This window comes from Brassica rapa, chromosome A08 (genome assembly GCF_000309985.2).
Source record: "Brassica rapa cultivar Chiifu-401-42 chromosome A08, CAAS_Brap_v3.01, whole genome shotgun sequence".
Taxonomy (NCBI): Eukaryota; Viridiplantae; Streptophyta; class Magnoliopsida; order Brassicales; family Brassicaceae; genus Brassica; species Brassica rapa.
In genome coordinates, this window is record NC_024802.2 from 17,257,018 (window position 1) to 17,280,498 (window position 23,481).

Below are 23,481 nucleotides of genomic sequence, written 5' to 3' on the forward strand. Positions count from 1 at the left end.
TTAATATTATTATTTTTTTAATGAATGTAAAATTTTATTCAATCAAACTTTTTTTTACATCAAATGTTTCCATTGTTGATTAGAGAATATAATCCATGAATTAAACGAAATAATCAATTCTTTTGAACTTCAAATCTGAGAGGAATCTTGCATTCTTGATCCAAACCACACACAACCCCTCCCCAAGATTTTCAATCGCCTTTTCCTTTAACTGGTAACAGTTTCAGGCGAATAGTTTTGTCCACACATTTGATCAGAACCTTCACATCCCTTGGCTGCTCTCCATGGCGTCGAGCATTCCATTCTCTCCATAAACTGTGTACCATAACTTGGAAAGTGTAACGAAGTTTTAACTAATTAATTAATATTAACGAATCCGGTTATCAAGAATAATTAGATGTAAGAAATGAACTGATCTAAGTTTACCAATCTTTTACATTTATTTGATGCTTTAGGGTAACCAAGTTGAAGTCACAAGTTTTAAATCCTGATTTTCATTTATTTATATGAATATTTACCATTCATCAAAGAAAACACACTCGAGCCCCAATTATGATGATTGATCATTAGGCTAACTGGACCAAAATTACTCATGAACTTTCTAACCATTGGACCCATAGCTCAAAGCCCAAATATATCAGTGTAGAGGGCCACTAGTGACAGTTGTTTGGTGAGCAAGTAAACATTATGTGAACATGTAACCATAACGCCAAAACTTTTACTTCCAGTGATTTATACGGCCTACAAGTGGTTTCTGTTTATATCGGTTCAGGTTTAAATTGTTCCTTTAGGGCCTTAGGCAATAGCAACCCCTAACGTAAGACACAATCTTTGCCATTCTCTTTTGAACCTATGCAACAAAAGATGCATTCCATTTATATATTACACAAAGGGATTTGACTTTGAGAAGCAAATCCTGATTAACTCAAAAGACAAAAAGTCATTCCAATGCCTCATGAGAACCAACCACAACATATCTTGTAACCTGACGCCGGTATTCGACCAGTTTCCCTGATATATTTGGCTTCAGCCACTGCCTTCTCGGCATCACGGGCCTTTCTAGCTTCCGCGGAAGCCCGTTTCTCTTCAGACCTTTGCTTAGCCATTGCTATTTTCTTCACTATCCTTGCTTCAGCTTCAGCCTTCATCTGCTCAACTTTAGCCTACCCACAAATGCTTTATCAGTGACTTTCATGTAAGTGATCAAGCAAAAGTATCCGAAAAACGCCTCACGTACATACCTCAATACGTTGCATTTCTGCTTCGAGTTTGGCTTTCTCCTGACTTTCCCAAGCTTGGATTCTGATCTCCTCACGCTTATACCTAAAGAAAATTGAGTGTTAAAAAAGAAATGAAAACAAGTTTTTTAGGTGTTCTACTTCTACTTTATGTTTCTTCACTGACAAGTTTAATATTTGGTTCATTAGGCTAAGAGAATACCAGACCTTGCATTATGTTTTGATTTTTCTGCTTCTTCCCAAGCACTCGCTCGTTTATCAAACTCAATCCTATGTGTCTCCTCTGCGTCTACCTTGTTTTTATTGCTCTCCTCTTCTTCTTTACTTGCCCAAGCCGCAATGTTCATCTTCCCTAACCGAACCCCGAGGGTTACTATCTCTCTTCTCGTCTTCGCTTTCATTTCCTCCTCAGATAGTTCTCTTTTTGTGTTTGCTGACGGGTCTTGTGACTCTTCTTGTTGGCCTCCTCTAGGAGTAGAAGGCAGAGAAGAAGTTGGGCTGCGAAGAGGAGTTGTTGCACCAACTGGTGTGACTGATCTTGAAGGTTCTTGACTCGGTATTGGCGTCATATCAGTTCCCATATCTCTCATACATACAGAGCGTATCACAGGACCAGCTTCACACAAAAAAAAATCAAGCTGATTCAATATTCAAAACTCTACTAAAAAACAAGGGCAAATCTTCAAACTAGTACATTTAAAGGTTTATCCTAAAAATAGCATCCATTGATAAAATTTCCTAAAAATAACACTCGGTCATTTGAATGCTAAATTACTCTTAACTCCTAAACTCTAGTCTCATCTCCACCCATAAATACAAAACCATAAACCCTAATCACAAAACCTTAAACTCAAATAGAAAATATATATTTGCTATTTTTTATTTTTTAGAGATGCTATTTTTTTACTTTTAAATGATGCTATTTTTCTAAATCCGCTTATATGATAAATTTGTCACAAAATATGATTTAATGATATGTGAGGGCATTTTTCAAAAAAAAAATAATAATAATTAATCACCATTTTTACCTGGTGTTTCGTCACGTGATGACTCCTTTGTTGTGTCCAAAAGATCATTGCTTTGTGTTGATTGTTCGATCAACAAGTTTCCTCCATACCCTTGAGTTAGAATTGGATGTGGCACCGTGGGAACATACCTAGGGAACTTCTCGAACCCATCAGTTTGTATCCTAGATTTGTTATACTCACAACCTGTATTATCGGTAATAACTCTAACAGGCATCCGGTTCCCTTGACCGTTCTTCCTCATCACCATGTTCTGTCTGCTCATTATCCACTTCTCAGCATCATTCCACTTGGATGGCATCTGTCTCGAAGGGTATGCTCTTGAGACATGATTCTGATTGGAACGCTCTCCACGAACACCACCGTGAAACTCGAAGCTTGAAGAGCTGGCGTTACTGTCGTAATCAAGACTTTCATCTTCTTGTGGCCTCAGAGCCATACTCAAGTCAGTCTTTTTCAGTTGCTGAGGTTTCGGTTGATTGGTTTCTCTCGTAAGACCTTCAGACCCATGTCTCGAGGCTTGAGTGTCGCTTAGGTCCAAAACTGGCAGTTTAGCTACTCGTATGTCCGTTGTTGAAGCCGCCACTAACAAGAACAGAGCAAAAGAGACAAACTTTAGCCAAGAGCAAATCAATGACAAACTCTAGCCAAGTTAAATCGATTTAATTGTAACATGGAGCAGAGAGATAAATCAAGAACAGAGCAAAAAGAGAAAGCTTAAGCCAAGAACAGAGCAAAGACAGAGACTTTGACCGAGAACAGAGCAAATACAGAGACTTTAGCCAAGAACAGAGCAAACACAGAGACTTTAGCCAAGAACAGAGCAAAGACAGAGACTTCAGCCGAGAACAGAGCAAAGACGGAGACTTCAGCCGAGAACAGAGCAAATATAGAGACTTTAGCCAAGAACAGAGCAAATACAGAGACTTTAGCCAAGAACAGAGCAAATACAGAGACTTTAGTCAAGAACAGAGCAAATAGACTTTAGCCAAGTGCAGAGCTAAGAGTAGACAGAGACTTTAGCCAAGAACAGAGCAAAAACAGAGAAGTTAGCGATTCTAAGACATATTGAGAGACTAAAGACGAGAGACAAAACCATTATCATCGTCGTATGAATCAGAATTAGAAGCTAGCAAGCTGTTCTTGGATAATTCAGTGCCGTCCGAAACCTGAAGACGAACAGGAGATGTTCTTGAAGAGTTATTGTTAGATCCTTCTCTCTTTTTGTTATTGTGCGAACCCATTAGCTTCATTCTCAGCTTAGTCGGCGAGAGTATGCTCTTCTGCAAGATATAAACCAAAACTTGTTTGCGTTTTTCATGGCTTCAATAGTTTAAAGGACGAACAAATAAACCTTTTTCAGAGAAAGCAAAACTGTTTGATTGAAGGGAGGAGAAAAAAGGATGAAAATTAACAGTAAACACAGATTTAATAAAGAAAAAGTTCATATCTTCCTCCCAAAAATTCTTCAACAGAGGAAACTCACTGTAACGTAATGGATGTTGTACTTGAAAGAGAGAGAGAGAGAGATGAGTTAATTACCTGCTTCACCTTCTCAATCCTCTCGTACTCCATGGCCAATGCCAAGTCTTCTCTATCTGTTGATGTATATATATTTCTACAGATTATATATATGAATGAGGTTGAAGTAAGACAAGACCAGACCAGCTTTGTCTCGCTAATCCTCTCTCTCCTCTCGAGAAGAAGATGAGAGACAAATGGATGTTTTGTAGCTGCTTTAGACCATGATTATCGGCAATCCTTAATGGGTTTCTTAGTGCTTTAATGACATTTAATTAAATCAAAATAAAGGAAAAGATACATTATCGATCCTTAATGGGTGACTTTTGTGACCGATTATTAGAGAGTTTTTCAACCCACGTGTCACCATTTTAGGCAAAATATATTTTTTTGTTCTATTTTCTTTTCACCAAAATCATTTTTTCTTCTTCTTCATCTCTGTTTCCCCTTCGTGTTCTCCGTCACGACTGAGAAAGGATCGAAACCGATCCTTTACCACCAACGATTCTCCACCACCGATCCTCCGTCTTCGCTCTCGTCTTCTCCTCTTCTCCGTGACAGAGGAAGCATGGAAACCCACAGATAAGTGATGTTTCAGTTTCTCTTCTTCGCAAGCAAAACCAAAGCAGTTCGGTTCTGTTTTTGCTCTTGACGTAATCTACTGATTTTGCATTAATACTGAATCAATCTCTCTCGTTTTATCATCTCGTTTCCAAGGTAAGAAGAAAAGAAAAGTTTTTTGTTAGTTTTGCATTCTGACTTGGATCAACGATCTTTTAGCTTTTACTCTTTATGTGTTTACTGGTTAGATATGTGTATACTTTGTTTTAATGATCGTTTTCAATTCAACAGGACGCCAAGGAACATCTTTCTGTATTGGCTTCGTCTCTACCAGACATAATGGTAACAAACTAACTCTTTTGTAGTCATGTTCTTTAAGTTCATCTCGAGAGGGAAGTGTGAGTCTTTTAAGTGATGTTTTAGTCTTCTTGTGTTGATAATTTTAACAGGGTTGAGGTCGACAGTCAATCCTCTCTATGTTTAATTTCATGTTCATGTATGTTTCAAGTTTATGTTATATTATGTGATCTGTTCTGTTAGCTGTTCTGTTTTATTAAAAAGTTATGTGATCTTTCTGTTTTATTAAAAAGTTGTTAGCTGTTTGTGTTTGCTGTTTCTGTTAGCTGCTCTGTTTAATGTATGTTTCAAGTTTACTATGTGAGCTTTCTGTTTTATTAAAAAGTTATATGTGAAATGTTAAGTGAAATTTATATTTGTTTCTGTGCAGTTACGAGACAAAGAAGTCACAAGACTTGGTCTCGGTTATGCGAGCAAGAGAGGTCACGAGATGGTGTCGTTACTCAAGAGAAGTCATGAGAGTTGATGTCGGATTAGCTAGAGAGGTCACAGGAGTTGTTGTTGGATTTGCAAGAGAGGTCATGAGATGGTGGTGTATATGCGTGCCTGAGATGGTTTTGTCACGATATGGTTTTGTATGTGTTGTACGTTTTGACATGAGATGGTTTTGTATAAAGAAGACAAAGAGTGTTTGTGTTTTTTGTGTCACGAGATGGTGTTTGTCAAACTCATTGTATCAAGTCATCAAAACTCATATCTCTCTTGCTCTATATAAGTTATCAAAACTCATATCAAGTCATCAAAACTCATATCAAGTCATCAAAATTCATATCTCTCTTTTTCTAATCTCCTTGATCACCACAAACCCTTTCTACAAAACGCAAAACACAAACCGTACCCCTTCTACAAACCCTTTTTACAAAACACAAACCCTTTCTACAAAACACAAACCCTTTTTAAAACAGTCTCGATTAAGAATATAAAATCTATGGCTTCTTCTTCTCGTAACACTTTTGAGGGAGTAGATGATGAAACTTTTGATAATTATTTTGATCAATATTTTGAAACAATGGAGAATTTGGCCATTAATTATGGTGATCAAGAAGTCGAAAGAAATAAAAGAAAAAACCGAGTTCATATCGAAAGAAAGCGTGAAGAAGACGAGGGAAACAACTACTGAGCTCTGATGTTTTTCCAAATTATTCTCGATTATTGTACTAGTCTTTATTTTTATGTTTTTTTCAAAAAAAAAATCTATGTTTTAAATGTTATTTTTTAATATGTTTGAATTAATAAATAAATTTTATCTTTTAAAAAAATTAAAAAAAAATTTCTTAAGAACCCCTAATTAAGAAACTTCCATTGGACCGCTCCAAATGGGAGTTTCTTAACTATGATTCTTAACTCCACTTAAGTACAATTAAAATATTAAATAATTACTAAGAAACACACTTAAGGATCAAGGGATAAACATGCTCTTATCTTTATTAGAGTTTTTGGGAATTTTTAGATAATGATTGAACAAAGAGGGATTTTCTTTTTGTATTTTTTGTCCGTTGTCAAGAAAGTGCATATGCATTAATTGAATAGTAATTCAATGACTAGCGCCTAAAATATTTAATAGACTACGTAGATTACTAATATACTAATTTTATAATGCACTATACTAAACAGTATATTTATAAATAATAAAATAAATAAAAATATTTTCATGAAATTTTAAAAAGTGATATATTAGTTTTGATTTATAAATAATTATTTATTATTTTATTATTATACTTTTTATTTCAAAATAGTTGATATGCACAAAAATTAAAATATATTTTTTTTATATTGAAACATTATTAAATGGTTTTCATTATTGAAACATTAAAACTCTTCAAAACGTCATTTATTTTATAAGGGAAGAAGTCATTTTTATATGGTTTAGAAGATTATTACAATGGTTTAAGGTGTTTTAGTTTTTTTTTTTTTGATCAATTGGTGTCTTAGTATTTAGAATCGTTTAAGTGGTTGTATAGAACTCTTTTAAAAATACTGATTTTTATATATATCTGGAATCGATCTTGCTTTTTTTGTATTTGCGTAATGAATATTTTTTATTTCCATATAGAACTAATAAACTCAGAAAAACTTCAATTTATTTGTATTGAGCAATACTGAAAAATAGAATAAAAACAAATATATGGTGGAGTCATAAAGTAAAAATGATGTATAGAGTTGGCATTGTACATAACAACAGTATTTCATCTGAGTAAAAAAATCATTGCAATGATTATGATTTTTGAGTGAAGTTCCTGTGGCAATGATTTTGCTTTTAGAGATGTTAAAAGAAAAATGTTTTGATTTTTAGATACAAAATTAACAAAATATAATATACCTGAAATACTACATGCCAAAAAGAAAATTTAAGATACTAGTTTAATTTGTTTACCTGATATCTGAAAAGTCTATAAGTACATTTGTGAAAATCGATTTTTTATTTACGTCTTTCGAATCTCGACACTCGCCATAATGAATTTAATTAGTTTGATAATTTTTCATCCAAAAAAGGTTCATAAAAAAACAAAATATAATGAAAGGTAAATGACATTCTTTTTGTTAACTGGTAAACAGTATATAGACTACATCTCATGTATTTTATCGACCTAGTAATTATGATAGTGGCAAAAAAATAGAGAAACTTTATTTTGTTTTGTTTAAAGAAGAAACCGAAGAAGTGAAGGTGTGTAGATTAGCAATGCAAATGTAAATCAGTACTGAAACGTAAGCAATCGAACTGACACTTTCTCCACTTTAGGGCATTACGTTTCTCTGTCACTTTGACCGTTGACTAGCTCTCTTCTTCTTCGTTCTCTTAAATTTGTATTTAATAGTATTACTGTACATATTTTCATCATGGAAAATCTTCATTTATGGATAAAAGTTCCAATTATACATGTAACCAGAATCAAAATTTTCCGTTGACTACGTCTCTCATACTACATTTAACTTAGATTCAAAATTCAATTGTATCTAAAAGTTTTACCACGAAAACAAAATTATATAACATGTTTTAGCAACGTAAATTCGAGGAGGATCTGTACCCTACAGAGCATGCCAATGCCACAACTCATTATATATTAATTTCGTTTTGGCATGGCAGGTCCGGAGCATATGCAAAGAAATTGACCGTTTAGGGCACGCCAATTTCAAATGAAAATTTTAGTTGTATATAAAGTACAAAATAACAAGGTCACAAAATTTAAATTGAGTATAAAGCATTAAAAAATTTTGAAAATGTTGGACCGGCCCTGCGTTTCACGTGAACAATCTATTAAAGGCTTGACCTATGTGGAATGGAGTATAAACAATCTGTGAACTTTAATTAGAACTTTAGGTACATTATAGTTTTTATCGGCTTATAAAATTCATAACATGCGAATGATATAAACAATTGGCGAGGGTGCACGTATTGTGAGGCTCAAGCTCAGCTAGATTCCCATAGACTAACCTTGTTTTCCTCAAAAGATATCTTTTTTAATTAGTATTTTCTCAATGACATGCTTTTACACAGAAAATATATTAGTGTACATTTTTCTCACAGCGGAAAGCAAAACATATGAGTTTGTAAGATAAACAAAATTAACTTATGTTTTCTTGTTTTGTTTAACGTGTGATATTACATGCCTATGGGATGATCCATACTAATACTCAAATGGAAGTAAAGTCCACGAACAAACCATCTCTTCGGATATATAAATAAACTTTAATCAATAGATTTATATCTACGTAACCACACGATGAAGTGTAGTAGAATATCTTCAAACTCAGTTAATAAAAGTTTTTTTTTTTTTTTGAACATTTTCTTCAGTTAATAAAAGTTCGTCTACCACTAAACCACAATGGTGTGATTAAGATTAATTTAAGTTTTTTTTTAGGTCTATAATATTAGTAAGTACGAGACTAAGATGTAACACATTTAATCATTTACTCATGTGACTGTGCTATAGATTTAGTGTCATTACAAATGCAAAAGAACATTACACTAATTTATAATATAATCGTAACTTTATAATATGTTTTTGTGATAGTTATTTGGTTCTTGGTTTTAATAATATGTTTCAGCGTTGGGTCTTTTTTTGTCCTCAGTTTTAGTTGGTTTAGGAGTCGGACCATCCCGGTCTAGATAGGACCGATTTTGTGGTTTAGTTTATTTCTTTTTATATAATTTTTTCAGTGGTCTCTTATAAAAAAAAATAGAAATTTAAATATGAAAACTTTTAAAGGAAAATAAATATATATATATATGGTTCTTGGCTCTAGTTGATGACAAACTTGAGCCATATGGTTGATTTTTGTCGTTTGTCTATGTATGAATTTCAGAGAAAATGATACTGGTTGGACTGTGGAGATTTTTTTGCCTAATTTACACGCATCCAACATTCTTTTCTACATTCATAAATAGAAGATTATTTTCTTCTCACAAACAGTGACATGAACATTTAGATATATTGTTCCATACATATCATCAACGTTGATGTGATCGTGATGTACATACTAGTCGCTAATTTATTTGATTTTCTGAATTGAATAAATAACGAAAAGCTTGTAGCCATTTTTTTGGTCAACAGCGAAAATATTTGTACTCACTAAAAGAAAGTTCAAACAAACATATATAAACGTAAATGTCGATACTTTCATAATGGCCTTGTTGAACTTGTGCGCCAATGTGGTCGGTGTACGAGATAAGCCGTCAAAGAAGCCACTAGTTAAATTTCCTCGCACACTTTATGACATTTTTTCCATTTCACATTGCTAATATTATTTAATCAAATAATTTAGAACGTTTATCTAATTTGCAAAGGTTCAAACCCATGAGTTTGACTACCAGAGTTGAAAACAGATGTGGAGACACAAACCATTCCCCACCAGTGGGTCCATGAAGTTACTACCCAAAAAGATATTGCTTAATTAGGTAGTTGGTGGAACCTAGATTAGCTTTCTGTTGTGAGGATTAGATGTAGGCCAAAGCTTGTAAGCACGAAGGAAACTCATTGAAGGTTGTGTGATATATCATTTTGTTTGCTTTCTAAAGTCAAAAATGAAAAGATTATGAAGACTAAATGATTTTGGTCTCCATACCTATAGATCAGACACTTTTCTGTGTTTCTATGAAGTGGAATCGTCGTACTACCTTGAGTTTCTCTTATAATTTAATGTAGTAATCAGGAATTTCATATCTTTATAAAGAGTCCAATATGGAGTGTGGAGAAAGGGTTTGAATCTTAAGAAGCTGATACATGTTTTCCATATTCAAACTAGTTTGACATGTCTTAACGGTCCCGTGATCTCGTACGCTTAATATGACTTTGTCCCTGAGAGTGACCTGTGAAATATTCGTGCCTTATTCCTTGATCTTCGGACATGAACTTTCAATCATTTTTTTTTTTTGGTAACACTTTCAATCATGTTTCATACAGTCAAATAAATAACCAGTTTTGGACTTCCACAGAAGTTAAGTAGCTGTGCTAATCTTTTCTGCAGTTTTCTATTTAGAGATATGATTGATGAATCAAAACATTTCAAGCATAAAGTAATTTTAAGATGAACTGTTTTCTTTTTTGACCAAAAAAAAAAAAAAAAAAAAAAAAGATGAACTGTTTTCTTTCTTTAGTTATTATTTTAACAGGTATATCTGAAACAAAATCATCAAAAGATAATAATCAAGGTTTGAATCCTAAACTATAACTTAACGAATACACAAAAAAAAATCCCAACTTAAGATAACAAAACAAAAATCGTTTAGTGATAATCTTGATATGAAGCTTTCTCTGTATCGTAAGACAAGAAGACCCACACAAGCATCCTCATCTTCTAACTTAGATGGTCAGCCTTGAGAGATTTAATGAACACAGAGGTGAATCAAATGCAAAAAAAAACTTAATTCTCTAAATGAGAAGGCCGAGTAATGTTTTTTTACCTCTTCATAGATCAATAGGGACTCTCAAGCCATCATGCGCAAGTTTTACTGAAATCCCTTCCCTAACAAAACCAAAAAAAAATTGCAACAAATACAATAAGATAAATCCTCTCTTCTGTGTATGGTTTCTTCAGATAGATGATGGTGTAATTGAGAGTTCTCTACCTTTTAGACCATTCCTCAAGAAACTCGTTGTCTTTGTGGTGATCAAACTCGTGAGTCATTCCGATTAAAAGAGCCCTTTTCGGACCCAGTCTTTTGATTGTCTCTAGTGTCTACATAAAACAAAAGTAAGCATACATAGACATATGAAAAGAAAAAGAAAAAAAAACACCTTCAAATTAAGCTAACCTGCGGGAAACACAAATGGGTGTTGTGGGATCCTGTCTGCAGGCAAAATAAAAGAAAGATGGAGAAAGAGTGTGGAAACATCAGCATACAGTATTCATAAAATGTTTGATCATTAAGCCTAAGGATGATCTGTGTCACCTTATATAGTGTATCCAAGATAAGGAGATCCAACTGTCCGCCCCCAGATTTCGATATAACTGTATAATCCAAAACCAACAGAGTCTGAGATATCTTGTTTCAGAATATCAAAACACACACGCGCTAAGCAATTTGTTACACCTACCATACTCAGTGCTTGGAAGAAAGCGTGAGACATCAGATATATACGCCACTCTGGATTTTTCTCCAAAAAGGAAACCAAGACAAACATAGTCTTCTCCATGCATCACCTACAACATAAATAAGATTTTTGAGTCTCTTCTCCACACAGATTAGCAAGAAGACATGATTCACTACTTCTACAGAAGCTTTGAAAAAACTTACTGGAAGTGGCGTGAATGATAATCCTGAAGCAACAAAAGGCTTCTCACAATCTTCCTCTATCACTCTCCAATCCAGCTGTGCCACTCGCCTAACTTCTTGTCCTTCTTTAAGTTTCTTCTGAACCAAATACGGGAACTTCACAGCAAGGCTGTTTTCACAAAAGAAGCATGCGATAGTTGAAACTAGAGCTTCAAAGTCTCGACAAGATCATAAAGATACTGTTTTTACTACCTGTCCATAGCATATTGGCTAACAAAAATAGGAGTAGGATCTATATCATTGGTGGGACTAAACGGCTGCACGGAACGTATATCATCCAGGCCAAGTACCGCATCAGCATGCTCATGTGTCAAAATGATCTGCAGTACATAGCAAACATTACTTTTACGAAAACCTCAAAAGTTACGATCAAAGACTTAGACTTTGGTTAAAGATTAACTTACAGAATCAACTTGAGGAATGTTGTGAAGAGTGAACCAACGAAGGACTTGTTCCCTGAACGTCTTGCCAACGTCGATTTGAATGTAGTTATGATTGCCATCACTTGAGCAATAATCAATGAGCAGTGAAGTGTTTCCCCTGCCAACAAAGAAGAACGAGATCTCTAGAAGTCAGAAGAGTATCTCAAAGTCTCTAAAGGAAACAGCTAGGCAATAGCTGCTATAACGATGGATCGAAGCGCCCACACACAATCTTAAAGCCTTCATCATATGATTCAACTCGTTCATGGAACAAAGTATAATACAATAGAGCTTACGACTAACTGAATGTGCTACACAGATCAAAGGAACATCGGAGCTCGGATTAAAGATGACAAATCCGAATCTCGAATCTAACGAAGATCGCATTGTAAATCAACGGAGTGTATGTACCTGTAGTTAGGGTTTCTCTCGGGAGGGATCGAAAGAGACTGAGAGCAGACGTGGCAGGGAGAATCGGACTTCTGGATCAAGCACATTGCGTTAGGGACCGCGCTCGAGCATCCCGTTCCCAGGAATATCAGAGCCGATCCATCGCCATCGGAGCCGTTCTCTGCCGGAATCGAACCGTCTTCCATCATCGGAGATATACGAGTGTCGCCGTACGTATAAATCTGGAATATTCCGGCCAAGGAGGAACCTCGAGTAAGTAAAAACTGTTTAACAGAACGAAGCGAGGAGGAAAAAAAAAATACATATAATAGCTTTTTATAATTAAATAAGTAAATAGACAAACAAACTGATTATTTTAAAAAAAACACAAATTAGTTGAAAAGGTGAAAAAAAGAGAGAGCTCAGGATGCGGCAATATCATCTCAATATAGATGTGTGCGAAGGACCCAACCAACGCTAAGCGTCTAAGCGAATGTCTTCATAGCTCTCTGAATGCACCAGCCGGGAATCGAACCCGGGTCTGTACCGTGGCAGGGTACTATTCTACCACTAGACCACTGGTGCTTCGTTGAACATACTTATTTAACATATATTACGTTCAAACAAGTTAAAGACTCGAGTAGTGATAAGTATTATTATAACAAACGGAAACACAAAGATTGGACAAAATCAAGTTTCTTCTTGACTTGTATCTTACTTTATAGCAAGACTTGAAACTTCACAGCTCATACAATGCTCAGCATGCCTCACTGTGTATTGACCACTTTTGATTATTCTTAATAATTTCATTATGGAATTTGGTGTTTTGTTGTTTGCTGCCTTCACGATTAGATTGCAGTAAAAGGTGCAATTAGGTACGAATTATTGGTGCAATTGAGAAAGGCGTGACTGTAACACCAAAAGTTTAGGATACTCACTTTCTCTGAAGGTATATGCAAGTTATAATATCAATTATGAGAAGAAAAAGTAATTCTGCTGGGACATACAGGATTCAATGGCTAGAAATAGAATCTATGAGGCTTATCCTTGATGGGGTATTGTATCTTAGTCGTCGCTATATCATTAAAGGTATCCATTATTTTTCGGTGTTCAGGTATAGTGAAGCTGATAGCTCGCTTGTTGTTGCATTGGAGCTCTCTGTTATTGTTACTTTCACGAATCTCTTGTGAAATATGAGTTTTGGTGATGTGATTTGCTGTTTTGATGGTAATGCTTAAATGGTATGTCCCGGTTTATGACAACGATTATAACTGTTGTTGTCTTTATATGGAAGACTTTTCTACTGGAGTCTACGTTGTGTTTATGATACTGGACTTAGCAGTAAACCATGCTGGAGCTTTAGCTGGTAAGAGGTTACTTGTGGATGCCGACAATGCGAGAACTGTTCAATCTCTTTTGTTACTGTGCAATGTACGGTTATAAGTACTAAAAGATGCTAAGTTCTTTGGCTTCTTATGTAAGTTCTTTTGCAAACGGGTTAAGTAAAAATGATTAACCTCTATGGCTAAGCAATAGAATCCTTCTGTTGGTTTTTTTTAATTAGAATCTTCCTTTTTCACAATGCAAATGTGTGTTTTGCATGATTCAGGATATTCTGGGTTGGTTTCAATGGTTATAGCCATTCATTCTTTGTGCTTGAAACATAATTTGTCTTGGCAGGTTTTTTGTTTGGTACAATTCATAGATATATTCATTTTTATAAGCATGAACTTGTTGGTACAGTGTTTGAGGCTTCAAGCAAAAAGTTTTTGATGGAATATAATGTTTATGCAACTGTGAAGACGTGACAGTAACACCAAAAGTTTCTTTTACATTTAAGATGTGCTTACTTTCCGTGAATGTATGCAAATTATAATATCACTTATGAAAAGAAAAAGGAAATCTTTTGGGACAAAGAGTGAAAGAGGATTCAGTGGCTAGAATAGATAGATTATATGAGAATGTGAGGCTTAAACTTGATGGGGTGCATATCTTACACATTGCAACATCATTAAAGGTATTTCCATTACCTGGGTATAGTGAAGTTGATAGCTTTCTTGTTTTGTTTTTTTTTTGCTAAATTGATAGCTTTCTTATTGCAATAGCTCTCCGTTTATTGCATATTTGTAATCTTGTTTATTATGGTTTTCTGTACTGGCGCGTAATTAATTTATTGTGATATTGAATGTACTGTACTTATCTCGTGATAATGCATGCATCTTTGGCAGATTCTGATAATAAGCCAAAGCTGGAAACTGTTCCTGGAAAAGTAAAAGTAAAGAAGACACCTTCCTCAGCTACTGCTTTTGATGTAGGACTTTACACTATTCTGCAAACAAAAGATCATGTCTGCTCTTCTTGTCCAGTTTGACGGTTTTCAACTGTTGCCTTCTGTTGGAACTTAGTAACTTACTGAGCTATTCCCAATTCGGCATGTTGCTGTTTGTTTTTCCATGTTAAGGTTGAGAGAACCCTTATGAAAGATCGTTTCTTGCTTTGCCATCCTCTGTTACCATATAAACCCATACACAATAATGCTTAAAGGAAAGTGTTGCTTTCAAGAAATTTCTTGTGAAATAGTCTTTTTGGAAAATATGTTTGGTGATGTGATTTGTTGTTTTGTTTGTAACGCTTAAATGGTATGGTCCCTACTCCCTAGTTTTAATTTGTTGTTGTCTTTTAGTGGAATTTTCTACCTTGGATTTATGATATTTACATCAACACTTACCAGTAAATGCTACTGGAGCTTTAGGGGTTACTTGTGGATGCCAATAGAGCGAGAACTGTTCAATATCTTAACATTACTGTACAGTGTTTTCTGTGGTCAGTTGGCTGATACAATTACACTTTACAGCAAAAATAGTTTGTAGAAACTCGAAGGCTCTTTATGGCCATCATCTAGTAAGTTCTTTGGCATCTTATGTATCGAGAACATACCCTCAAAAGAGTTGGCAGAGGGTTACAAAGGATTAACCTTTATGGCTAAACAATAGAATCCTGCAGTTAAAATTTTGTTCGATCGTTTTTAAATGCCATGTGTGTTTATCATATGTGATCTAGGTTAAAATTTAACTGTACATTGTTTTGTCTGCGTATGGTTACAATCGCTTACCTCGTCGGCTTATTACTTTGTCCTGGGATGTATCAAAAGAAATTCCATTGGTCATGGCCATCCATTCTTTGTGCTTGACCTAGACTGTGTGTCTTTGATGATTTTGTGCTTGGTATTATTCAAAGGAACTTAATGCTTTTAGTTTGCTGAATCATCTCCCATGTTCTGTTACTATTGTGTTTGTCTTCCAGTTTTCAGTAAGATCATTGCCTCTGCACTGTCACATTCTTGTGGAAATTTATCAAATCTATTCATTTCAAATATATACTGCATGGCTCTACTAGTAATATGTATTTCATGTCTTCCAGGTAACTTTACATGTATATGATGAGTCTCATTAGTATGCATTGAACTCATTTTTATAAGTTATCACCATTTAAGAATTTTTTTTAAGGGAAATGGTAGACCACTCAGATTTTCAACCTTTATTAAAGGTGATTTGATATTTAAACTGATATTTGATAATTTAGAGGTAACACTTTGAAACATAGCATCACAGCTCACACACATGCTTGAAACAGCTAAAGATTAATTGATTTTTTTAGATCATTGGACATTCTTTAGTTTATCTCTTTCATTTTGTTTTTAATTGATATAAAATGATCTAAGCTCGAATCTTAAGGGAGCAAATCTTATAGCAATGAATATTTTTTGTAACATATTTTATTATATTGTATTGAAATATTGTTAAAATAACTAAAGTTGTCCCCTTTCAAGACCACCTGATCTGCAAATTTACCTGTAATGTTCCTATACCATGGTCTGAATCTGATACGTGTTCTAAACTAAATCAAGGCTTGTTCTAATTTCTTTTTGTTCTTTACCTAATTATTATTTCCAAAAATATATAATAATCACCACATAATATTTACCTAGTTATTATTTCCCAAAATGCAAAAAAAAAAAAAAATTGCTTACAAATAAAGTAAAATAAGAAGTGGGTACCACTTATATAAAATCTAACAATACTAAAAGTAGAATAAGTTCAAAGGAGAGGCTGTCCACGTCTGCAAAAAAATCAACCAATCATAACAGGTTAATTTGCCATGTCATACGTTTCAGTCCAAAAACGGGTTTTTAATTTGGGCTGTGTTTGCATTTATTAAATAGCCCAATACAAGCCCATCTCACCTTAGATGTCTGAAGCGTAAAGTTTTGTTCTACCTCGACCATTTCTCTTTGCTTTCACGATCAAATTCTCAGCACTCGCCGTTACCAAAACCAACTCTTCATCAAAATATTATGCTGTTTAATTCTTCTTTAATGGTTTCGTTCCACCTCCCCCTCTTTCTCCTTCTATACAAAGCACTCTATATCATCTTCATTCCAACCCTAATCGAAACTCTGTAGAAACAACTATCCACCGCCTTGAAATCACTAGAAAGTCTGCCTTCTCCACCGGAAAAACTCATATAGCTGTTTCTCTCTCCAATTGAAAATGACAGGCTCAGAGAGTGACGATTAGGACCATCTCCGAGAAGGAGGAGTGAAGAATCTATTCCTCCGTGAGGGCAGACAGTACGAGAAGCAATGTTAAAGGCGACAAAAAAAAAGATTTTGATCCAACTTCTTTTGGTATGTCGTTTACTGTTTCATTTGATCAAATTTCAATTAAGTTTCAAGTTTTGTGTTAGATGTGTGATTTCGGGTTTTCAAACTATCTCCAAATAAGATGAAATCAACCCTTCTACACAAAAGTTAAGCGGCTACACTATGGTTTATAAAGTTTTCTGATTTTGGCATTGGCCTTTTTAATTATGTCGTCAGTTTACAAGTTGTCTACTATTTTTTATCTCTCAGTTTTCAAGATAGTTTATTTAGATGGATATGGACCTCCATCTAGACGTTTCCAACCAAACACGCGAGGAAAGGTGAGTGACGAAGAGCTTACTTACTTAGAGAAACATTTATCAAGCTTTACAATTTCATTTCATCCTTGATAAGTTGCATACCTATTTTTCAGCTATATTCCTCACCACTTTGTGTTTCTTCTCTATAGCTAAGCTTCAGGAGAGTTGTGCATAAGCATCTTGAAGAATTCATGAGAGAGTGAGGTAAGTTGCTTAGACGAGTTCGTTTCACAAAAATCAAACAGTTCGGGAGTAGGTTTACAGATTGAGAAGAGATAAGATCATGAAATGGTTCTCATGATTTGTACAAGTTGCAATATTTGTGTTCAAATTTTCTGCCTTTTTCTTTCACCTATCTTTGTTCTCTTTACTTTGGTATTAACTCAGCTATGATTTCTTCTGCATTTGGCTTGAGGTTTTCTTCCTCCAGCTCCTAACATTCTTTTCCTTTTTTCTTAATCTGTAAAGGGAGGAACAATGGACGCTTAAGGTGTTTCACACCCGTCCCAAACCACTTGACTTCACAACGCACAGTCCCATTTTTTTGTACGATCAGTACAATCTGACTACTGGATGCTTAAGGTGTTTCAGAGGCTGCCGGTATATACTTTCACATAATACTTTTGTATTTTTTTTCTGAGCTATAAACCACACATGTCTCTAGAGAGTTACTTAGTCTTTAGAAATGCTAAAGTCTCGAAGGCAAACAGCTTACAAAGGGACCTATTCTTTTTTTTTTCCTTTCTTTCAGAGGAGACCTTAAGTGAATAAGATGACATCTATCAAAGATATCAAATTTCTTGACATTAAAACGTAAGAAATGTCTCTGTTCTGACTATACAACAAACATGGAATCATTCTTTCGCATTGGTTCAGAATTTGATTGTTATAGTATTACTTATATGTTTTATTTTTTCACTCTTTCTTTACCAGGAGCATTTAGATCAGATAAGATCCAATGTTACATATGGAAGCTTAGAAATGTTTCCATGAGCAGATCGAGGTAATGATTTCACCTACATAGCTGCTAAAATTAAAATTTGTCTGCTTTCTAACCAAAGAGAGTATTAGTCCTATAATTTGATGTTGTTTAATTTATATGACCCAGATACAATGGTCCTTGCAATTACTGTTTGAAAAACAGGGCAGTGCCTACAGATGATGTTTGAGAAACAACTAAAGTTACAAGAGACCAGGACCCCTTCCTCAATCTCATCACCAAAGCAATGCAATGGCACATTTGCCGCATCCAAATTTGGTTTCAAAACACAAACTGTGAACCAAACTGAATCTGCTTTGGTATCAAAGAAAGCAAGTCCATTCAACTTTTTTTTTTTTCAATTCGAGTACAATTAATGAAATATTTTATCTTGGAAAAATAAAGATACATATATATATATATATAAGAGAATACAACAAAAGAGCCAATGCATTAGATGTGTGTATACTTATAAGTGATATAGATCTCAAAAGTTAAGAATGTGTTGTACAACAAAAGCTGAAGCTGTTGCTCTGCACGTCCTACTGGGCGGAGATTCTGATGATTCATCTCGAGTCATGCTTGGTGAAGAAAAGGGTTTCAATATTGATCTGTTTAGAGGTCAATGAATAAACTCCGCCAAAGTTGCGCTAGCTATGCGGTTCAAGGATTTTGGACTGTGTTCAACGGTTATGGACTAAGAGATAGTAAATGGTCGCCATTCATGAAGGAATCTTGGGATAAGAACTTGGGAATATCAGCTGATCTGATTGTTGCTCAGGCTGTCCATCACTACATATTTCTGAAAATACTGACAGAAATGCCTCTCTGCTCAATAGAAGTTCTCTGGATGACAAAAATGTTGCTTATTCCTGTGTGAGATTGCTGTTTTTTTTTCTCTAATGCTACATGTTCATATTTGTATAGCAGCTATTTTCTTAATGTAACATTGAACGAATGATGCTGAGACTTGCTTGGTTACTTGCCATTAACATGTTGAAGATATCCCTTAACAAAATCACAAAAGAGAGAGAGATATGGGTTCCAATGGTGGGATACAAAGTAATGGATGCATATGAATAGCTTTTGGACCGGGTGGATATACAATCAACCAAATGAATGCATTATGGTGGATTACGGTTGCTACTGAGTACTGACACTAGAATCTTACAGCAACTACTCATGACATGAAAAGTATAAAACAAAGCAAACACAAACACATCAACCCAAAATATAGGAGTATAAAAGAAAAAACATGACTTCAAATATAACACATGCATATATTGTATCCTCTTTGCAGGATCAATGTCCACGAAAGAGATGTGGTAGCAAAGAAAAGAAACAAGAGAGATATTGTTGAGTTTGAAAACAACGAAATTATGCATGAGTGTACAAGAAATTTGATCTTTATCATACGGATTTCGGAGAAACTTAAAACAACGAATTTACCTTTCAATTCTGAAGAGACTTAACGGTTTTATAACCAAAAAATAATACATACATCCAAGAGCTTCTAACAACATCAGTTATCATGCCATCATTTTTAGCGGCATCAAGTCATATAGATTCTAAGTAAGAACTTGATTGTTAGTAAAAAAATTCAATAACTAAATTAAAAACAAAGGTTGATCATTTGTTCAACAATTTTTTTCATGAGAATCCATAATATATAAGATAAAATAATATTTGGATTTATATGTCCACAATATATATGCATATATATATATATATATTAGATACAAATATATTTGTCCAGAACCCGGGCGTAGCCCGGAAAAAAACCTAGTGATGATTTAATGATCTGTCCATTCGAGGACATCAGATGATTAAAAAGAAATTAACTATCGTTTTTATAATTAACTGGTATTAATGATATAAGCATGTGTTGGAAAGTAAGAAGAGTGTGGCTTTTTGGTAGGAAAGAAAGTTTATTGACATCAAATTATAGCGTGCATTGTCCCCTCCAAATGGTATATACGTATATGTCATTCGTGCACCCACTTCTCTTCAATATCATAATAATCATATTTTTAATAAATACTCTTTTCTCTAACATATTTGGAATGTCTATAGGAATAGAGGATTATCAATTTAAAATGCTTACATTTAAAAGTTTTCGGTGTAATTACTATCTCACTTATTTAAAATAAATATGTCTAGAATGATAATTTCTAGACCCAAAGACTTTGGGATCAATTCACACCAAGGTTATAAAAAAATTGATAATTTCAAATGCTTCCATATAAAAGCTCTCGGTTTAATTACCTTCACTTGTTTACATAAATATGATGATTACCTAAATTATAAGCATGATATTTTATTGGAAAACTTTTATTGTTTCTAAAACAACATATAACTATATACATTTTTCAGTTGTACATCTATATGAACATAATTTTTTTTGTCAAATATTAAAAACATAATAAAATTGAATTATATATTATTTTTGGATATAATTATATTTCTTTATTAAAAGTTAACAATTATTTAATAATCATAATTAATAGCTCACTATTTATTTTTATTAACTAATAAAAGCATATATATATATATATAAGGAATTGCTTGATATGATCAGTATTAAGAATATATGCTCTTCGAAAACATAGAAAACATAAAATATATTTTTAAATAAATAAAACATCTATATTTTGAATGAATGGAATATATTTATATTTATTAATCTATAAACATTCAACGCAAATTATCGAGAAACATCTCGATCTACGTGAATAATTTGGCAATGAACAGACGAAACACATTATACTGGAATCAGTAGGTAGGGTGACCGTGACGTAGGGTCCAAGTTAATATTTTATTATGTAAATTATTGAAATAACAGTTTAAGCTTAACAAATGAAATTTGTTTTTGGTTTTACACTCCACTAGGACCACTATCACCCAAAAAATAACTGAAAATTTTAAATTATGAAATTATACAGCTAAACAAAAGGGAAACCATTAAATCATGTCTTTCGGGGTAGGGACTCCAACTCTCCAAGTGGCAATGGCTTATACTCCATTCCATTAATTAATGACCACAAAAAATCAGAATCAAAATTTTATTTTACATACATGATTTACATATTTGCTTCTATTCATAATATGTTAACATAATATTACTTGTACAACAGTATAAGTACAAAACATTTATCTATATTATTATTTGTGAAATGGTTTTTCGCATCCGAGCTCTTGTTTTAAAAGTTAAAGTCGTTGCTACCCTTAACAAAATTATTATACTTATTTATTATTTTGTTGATCATAATTATAGTAAAAAAATTGAAAAAAAAATACATGAGACAATAATGTTTTGTTTGATATAACTAAGGGTGTTTGATATTATCCAACAATAATCATCACCTACTTTTATTTTATAAACAAAAATAAAGAACAAAAAGATAAGTTCATATATATATTTATCAACTTAACAAAAATAGTATTATTATCTCAATTTCCTATTTTCAATTTTTTCTAAATTATCATCTACCTTTATTTATTTATTTTGAATTTTTGAAATTTTTGTTTGTAGTTTTATATATATTGATGGTTTAAGTAATTCACAGAGATAATAACAGTTAAAAAGATGAAGGTTAACTTTTTACTTTACTTATTGCATGTTTGATATGTGACTCACAGTTTTACATATTTTAATAATTTTTGAAAAGACAAAAATGTAACAGGAAAAGTAAGAAAATGTTATAAAAAGAAAAATGATTAAAAACATAAAATAAATAATTATGATAACAATCTTTGTTTAAATATATATATATATATATAAGTATCTGTAAAATTATTATGTCTGCATGCGCCGACGAAACAATTAATATATATATGTTAGTAATTTTAAACAAATAATATCTCAAATTGTTACTAAGAAAGAAAGGATAAGAGGAATAATAATTTAATAAGACCTTTTGAAATATAACCAAACTAAAACGTTTTATTTGCTTTACCTATTTACATATATATATATATATATATATATATATATATATATATATATATATATATATATATATGAAGTGTCTTGAGTATATCCTTTAAAAATATTAAAAAAACATTATTTTAACACACAATCGGCTTTTTTCTTGATAAAATTATCCAGTAATCTAAATGTAAGTTTTTAATAAAAATAAAAGTAGTTTTTTTTGTGGGCACGAGCATGGGCGGATCCAAAAATATTTTTAATCGGGGACACTGTATTTGAAACAACAACAATAAAATTTGGTGGGGGCATTTTTTATAGTTTTTTTGGAGTGAATTGGCTCAAAACTCAAAAAGAATGATGAAATTAGCAAAATATCAATGATAAGATATATTTTGTATCTATCAACGAAGGCACTATGGTGTGAAATTTAGAGTATTGATTTAATTAGCGGAAAAGTTGTGTATATAGGATACAATTTCACTTTTTTCACTGAACTTATAATATCTGATAATTTAACTTAAACTACTAAAGAAAAGAGTAAAAATCAGTAGGGTGCATGTGATCCGGTATCGATGTACACGTCTTTTTCTGGGCACGAAAAATCTGTTAGATTAAAAATCTCCAATATAGTATTTATTTTTTCTTTTAAAATAAAATAATTTTATAATAGAGATAAGTTTTATTTCAACTTTATTCTAAGTGTTTTAAAAAAATATTCTAAATGAAAAATAGAGTTAACCATACCAAAAAAACAATCTTATGTTTGAATGAATTAAATTCTTGAAAGACAAAGAGAAAACATTATATCTATCATACGTTTATAGAATGAAATTTTACTAATATTTTAACCTGTGGATTTTCGAGTTCGTAGATTAACTTGTAAAAAAAAAACACATAGAGGGTTTTTTTTTTTGCAGAAAACCCATGAATCAAGTATGTGTATATACAATTTTATCCTACATTTAATATGTCAGACTACATTAAGGGTGTGACTGGTGAACAATAGAATGAAGAGGAACACTATGTTCCTTAGACCATCTCCAATGGCTTATTCTATTTTAAAGTAAAAAATAGAGTAACTCTATAATAGAGTTTAAATTTGCTCAAATGGTACTCTATTTTAGAGTAAAAAATAGAGTGATGAACAAAAAAAAAAAATTACTCTATATTTGGAGTAAACCTATTTTTCACTCAATTAGAGTGAGAAATAGAGTATCATTGGAGCATTTTTTACTCTAAACTCTATTTTAGAGTGAAAAATAGAATGAGATTGGAGATGCTCTTAATATTCCTTAAACATTTTACCATTCATGAGGAATA

At 33.0% G+C, this 23,481-nt stretch overlaps 2 protein-coding genes, 3 long non-coding RNA genes and 1 other non-coding gene across 11 annotated transcripts; 2 read left to right on the forward strand and 4 right to left on the reverse strand.

The window, feature by feature from the left end:
* Nucleotides 1-767: 767 nt before the first annotated feature.
* LOC103835220 lies at nt 768-4,213 on the reverse strand. Its single transcript, XM_009111347.3, has 6 exons — nt 3,806-4,213; nt 3,360-3,546; nt 2,267-2,848; nt 1,446-1,854; nt 1,242-1,323; nt 768-1,163 (listed from the first exon to the last, which is right to left on the reverse strand). The coding sequence occupies exons 1-6, from the start codon at nt 3,836-3,838 to the stop codon at nt 954-956; spliced, it is 1,503 nt and encodes a 500-aa protein (XP_009109595.2). The 5' UTR covers nt 3,839-4,213; the 3' UTR covers nt 768-953.
* An 87-nt stretch (nt 4,214-4,300) lies between these two features.
* On the forward strand, nt 4,301-5,199 carry LOC108869259. Its single transcript, XR_004450308.1, has 3 exons — nt 4,301-4,501; nt 4,637-4,687; nt 5,073-5,199. It is a non-coding gene; the product is annotated as an uncharacterized LOC108869259 (long non-coding RNA).
* A 689-nt stretch (nt 5,200-5,888) lies between these two features.
* Nucleotides 5,889-12,751, reverse strand: LOC103835221 (putative hydrolase C777.06c). 5 transcript variants are annotated; one of them, XM_009111349.3, is made up of 10 exons: nt 12,311-12,728; nt 11,882-12,017; nt 11,670-11,797; nt 11,439-11,586; nt 11,239-11,344; nt 11,094-11,152; nt 10,956-10,991; nt 10,770-10,879; nt 10,605-10,666; nt 10,274-10,516 (listed from the first exon to the last, which is right to left on the reverse strand). In XM_009111349.3, the coding sequence occupies exons 1-9, from the start codon at nt 12,496-12,498 to the stop codon at nt 10,609-10,611; spliced, it is 969 nt and encodes a 322-aa protein (XP_009109597.1). In that variant the 5' UTR covers nt 12,499-12,728; the 3' UTR covers nt 10,274-10,516; nt 10,605-10,608. The 5 variants fall into 5 exon arrangements, with proteins under 5 accessions (XP_033133362.1, XP_009109597.1, XP_033133361.1 ...); XM_033277471.1 differs by lacking the exon at nt 10,274-10,516 and adding an exon at nt 5,889-10,010 and having other exon boundaries at nt 10,956-11,152; nt 12,311-12,751; XM_033277470.1 differs by having other exon boundaries at nt 10,956-11,152; nt 12,311-12,748.
* A 52-nt stretch (nt 12,752-12,803) lies between these two features.
* TRNAG-GCC lies at nt 12,804-12,874 on the reverse strand. Its single transcript has one exon. It is a non-coding gene; the product is annotated as a tRNA-Gly (tRNA).
* Nucleotides 12,875-14,639: 1,765 nt separating this feature from the next.
* On the forward strand, nt 14,640-19,464 carry LOC117127350. 2 transcript variants are annotated; one of them, XR_004450307.1, is made up of 3 exons: nt 14,640-18,064; nt 18,185-18,254; nt 18,360-19,464. It is a non-coding gene; the product is annotated as an uncharacterized LOC117127350 (long non-coding RNA). The 2 variants fall into 2 exon arrangements; XR_004450306.1 differs by having other exon boundaries at nt 14,640-18,254.
* Nucleotides 15,350-23,384, reverse strand: LOC117127351. Its single transcript, XR_004450309.1, has 2 exons — nt 23,011-23,384; nt 15,350-22,968 (listed from the first exon to the last, which is right to left on the reverse strand). It is a non-coding gene; the product is annotated as an uncharacterized LOC117127351 (long non-coding RNA).
* Between the last annotated feature and the right edge of the window lie 97 nt (nt 23,385-23,481).

Excerpts from the sequence above, each read along its gene's own strand:
- LOC103835220 (XM_009111347.3), bottom strand. The coding sequence starts at position 3,838 with ATGGAGTACGAGAGGATTGAGAAGGTGAAGCAG. Across the intron at positions 1,855-2,266 it reads ATCACGTGACGAAACACCAG|CTGGTCCTGTGATACGCTCT; the intron begins GTAAAAATGGTG and ends TTTTGTGTGAAG. Across the intron at positions 1,164-1,241 it reads CAGAAATGCAACGTATTGAG|GCTAAAGTTGAGCAGATGAA; the intron begins GTATGTACGTGA and ends ATTTGTGGGTAG.
- LOC103835221 (XM_033277471.1), bottom strand. The coding sequence starts at position 12,498 with ATGATGGAAGACGGTTCGATTCCGGCAGAGAACGGCTCCGATGGCGAT. Across the intron at positions 10,880-10,955 it reads CCCATTTGTGTTTCCCGCAG|ACACTAGAGACAATCAAAAG; the intron begins GTTAGCTTAATT and ends TGTTTTATGTAG. Across the intron at positions 10,667-10,769 it reads CTTGAGGAATGGTCTAAAAG|GGAAGGGATTTCAGTAAAAC; the intron begins GTAGAGAACTCT and ends TGGTTTTGTTAG.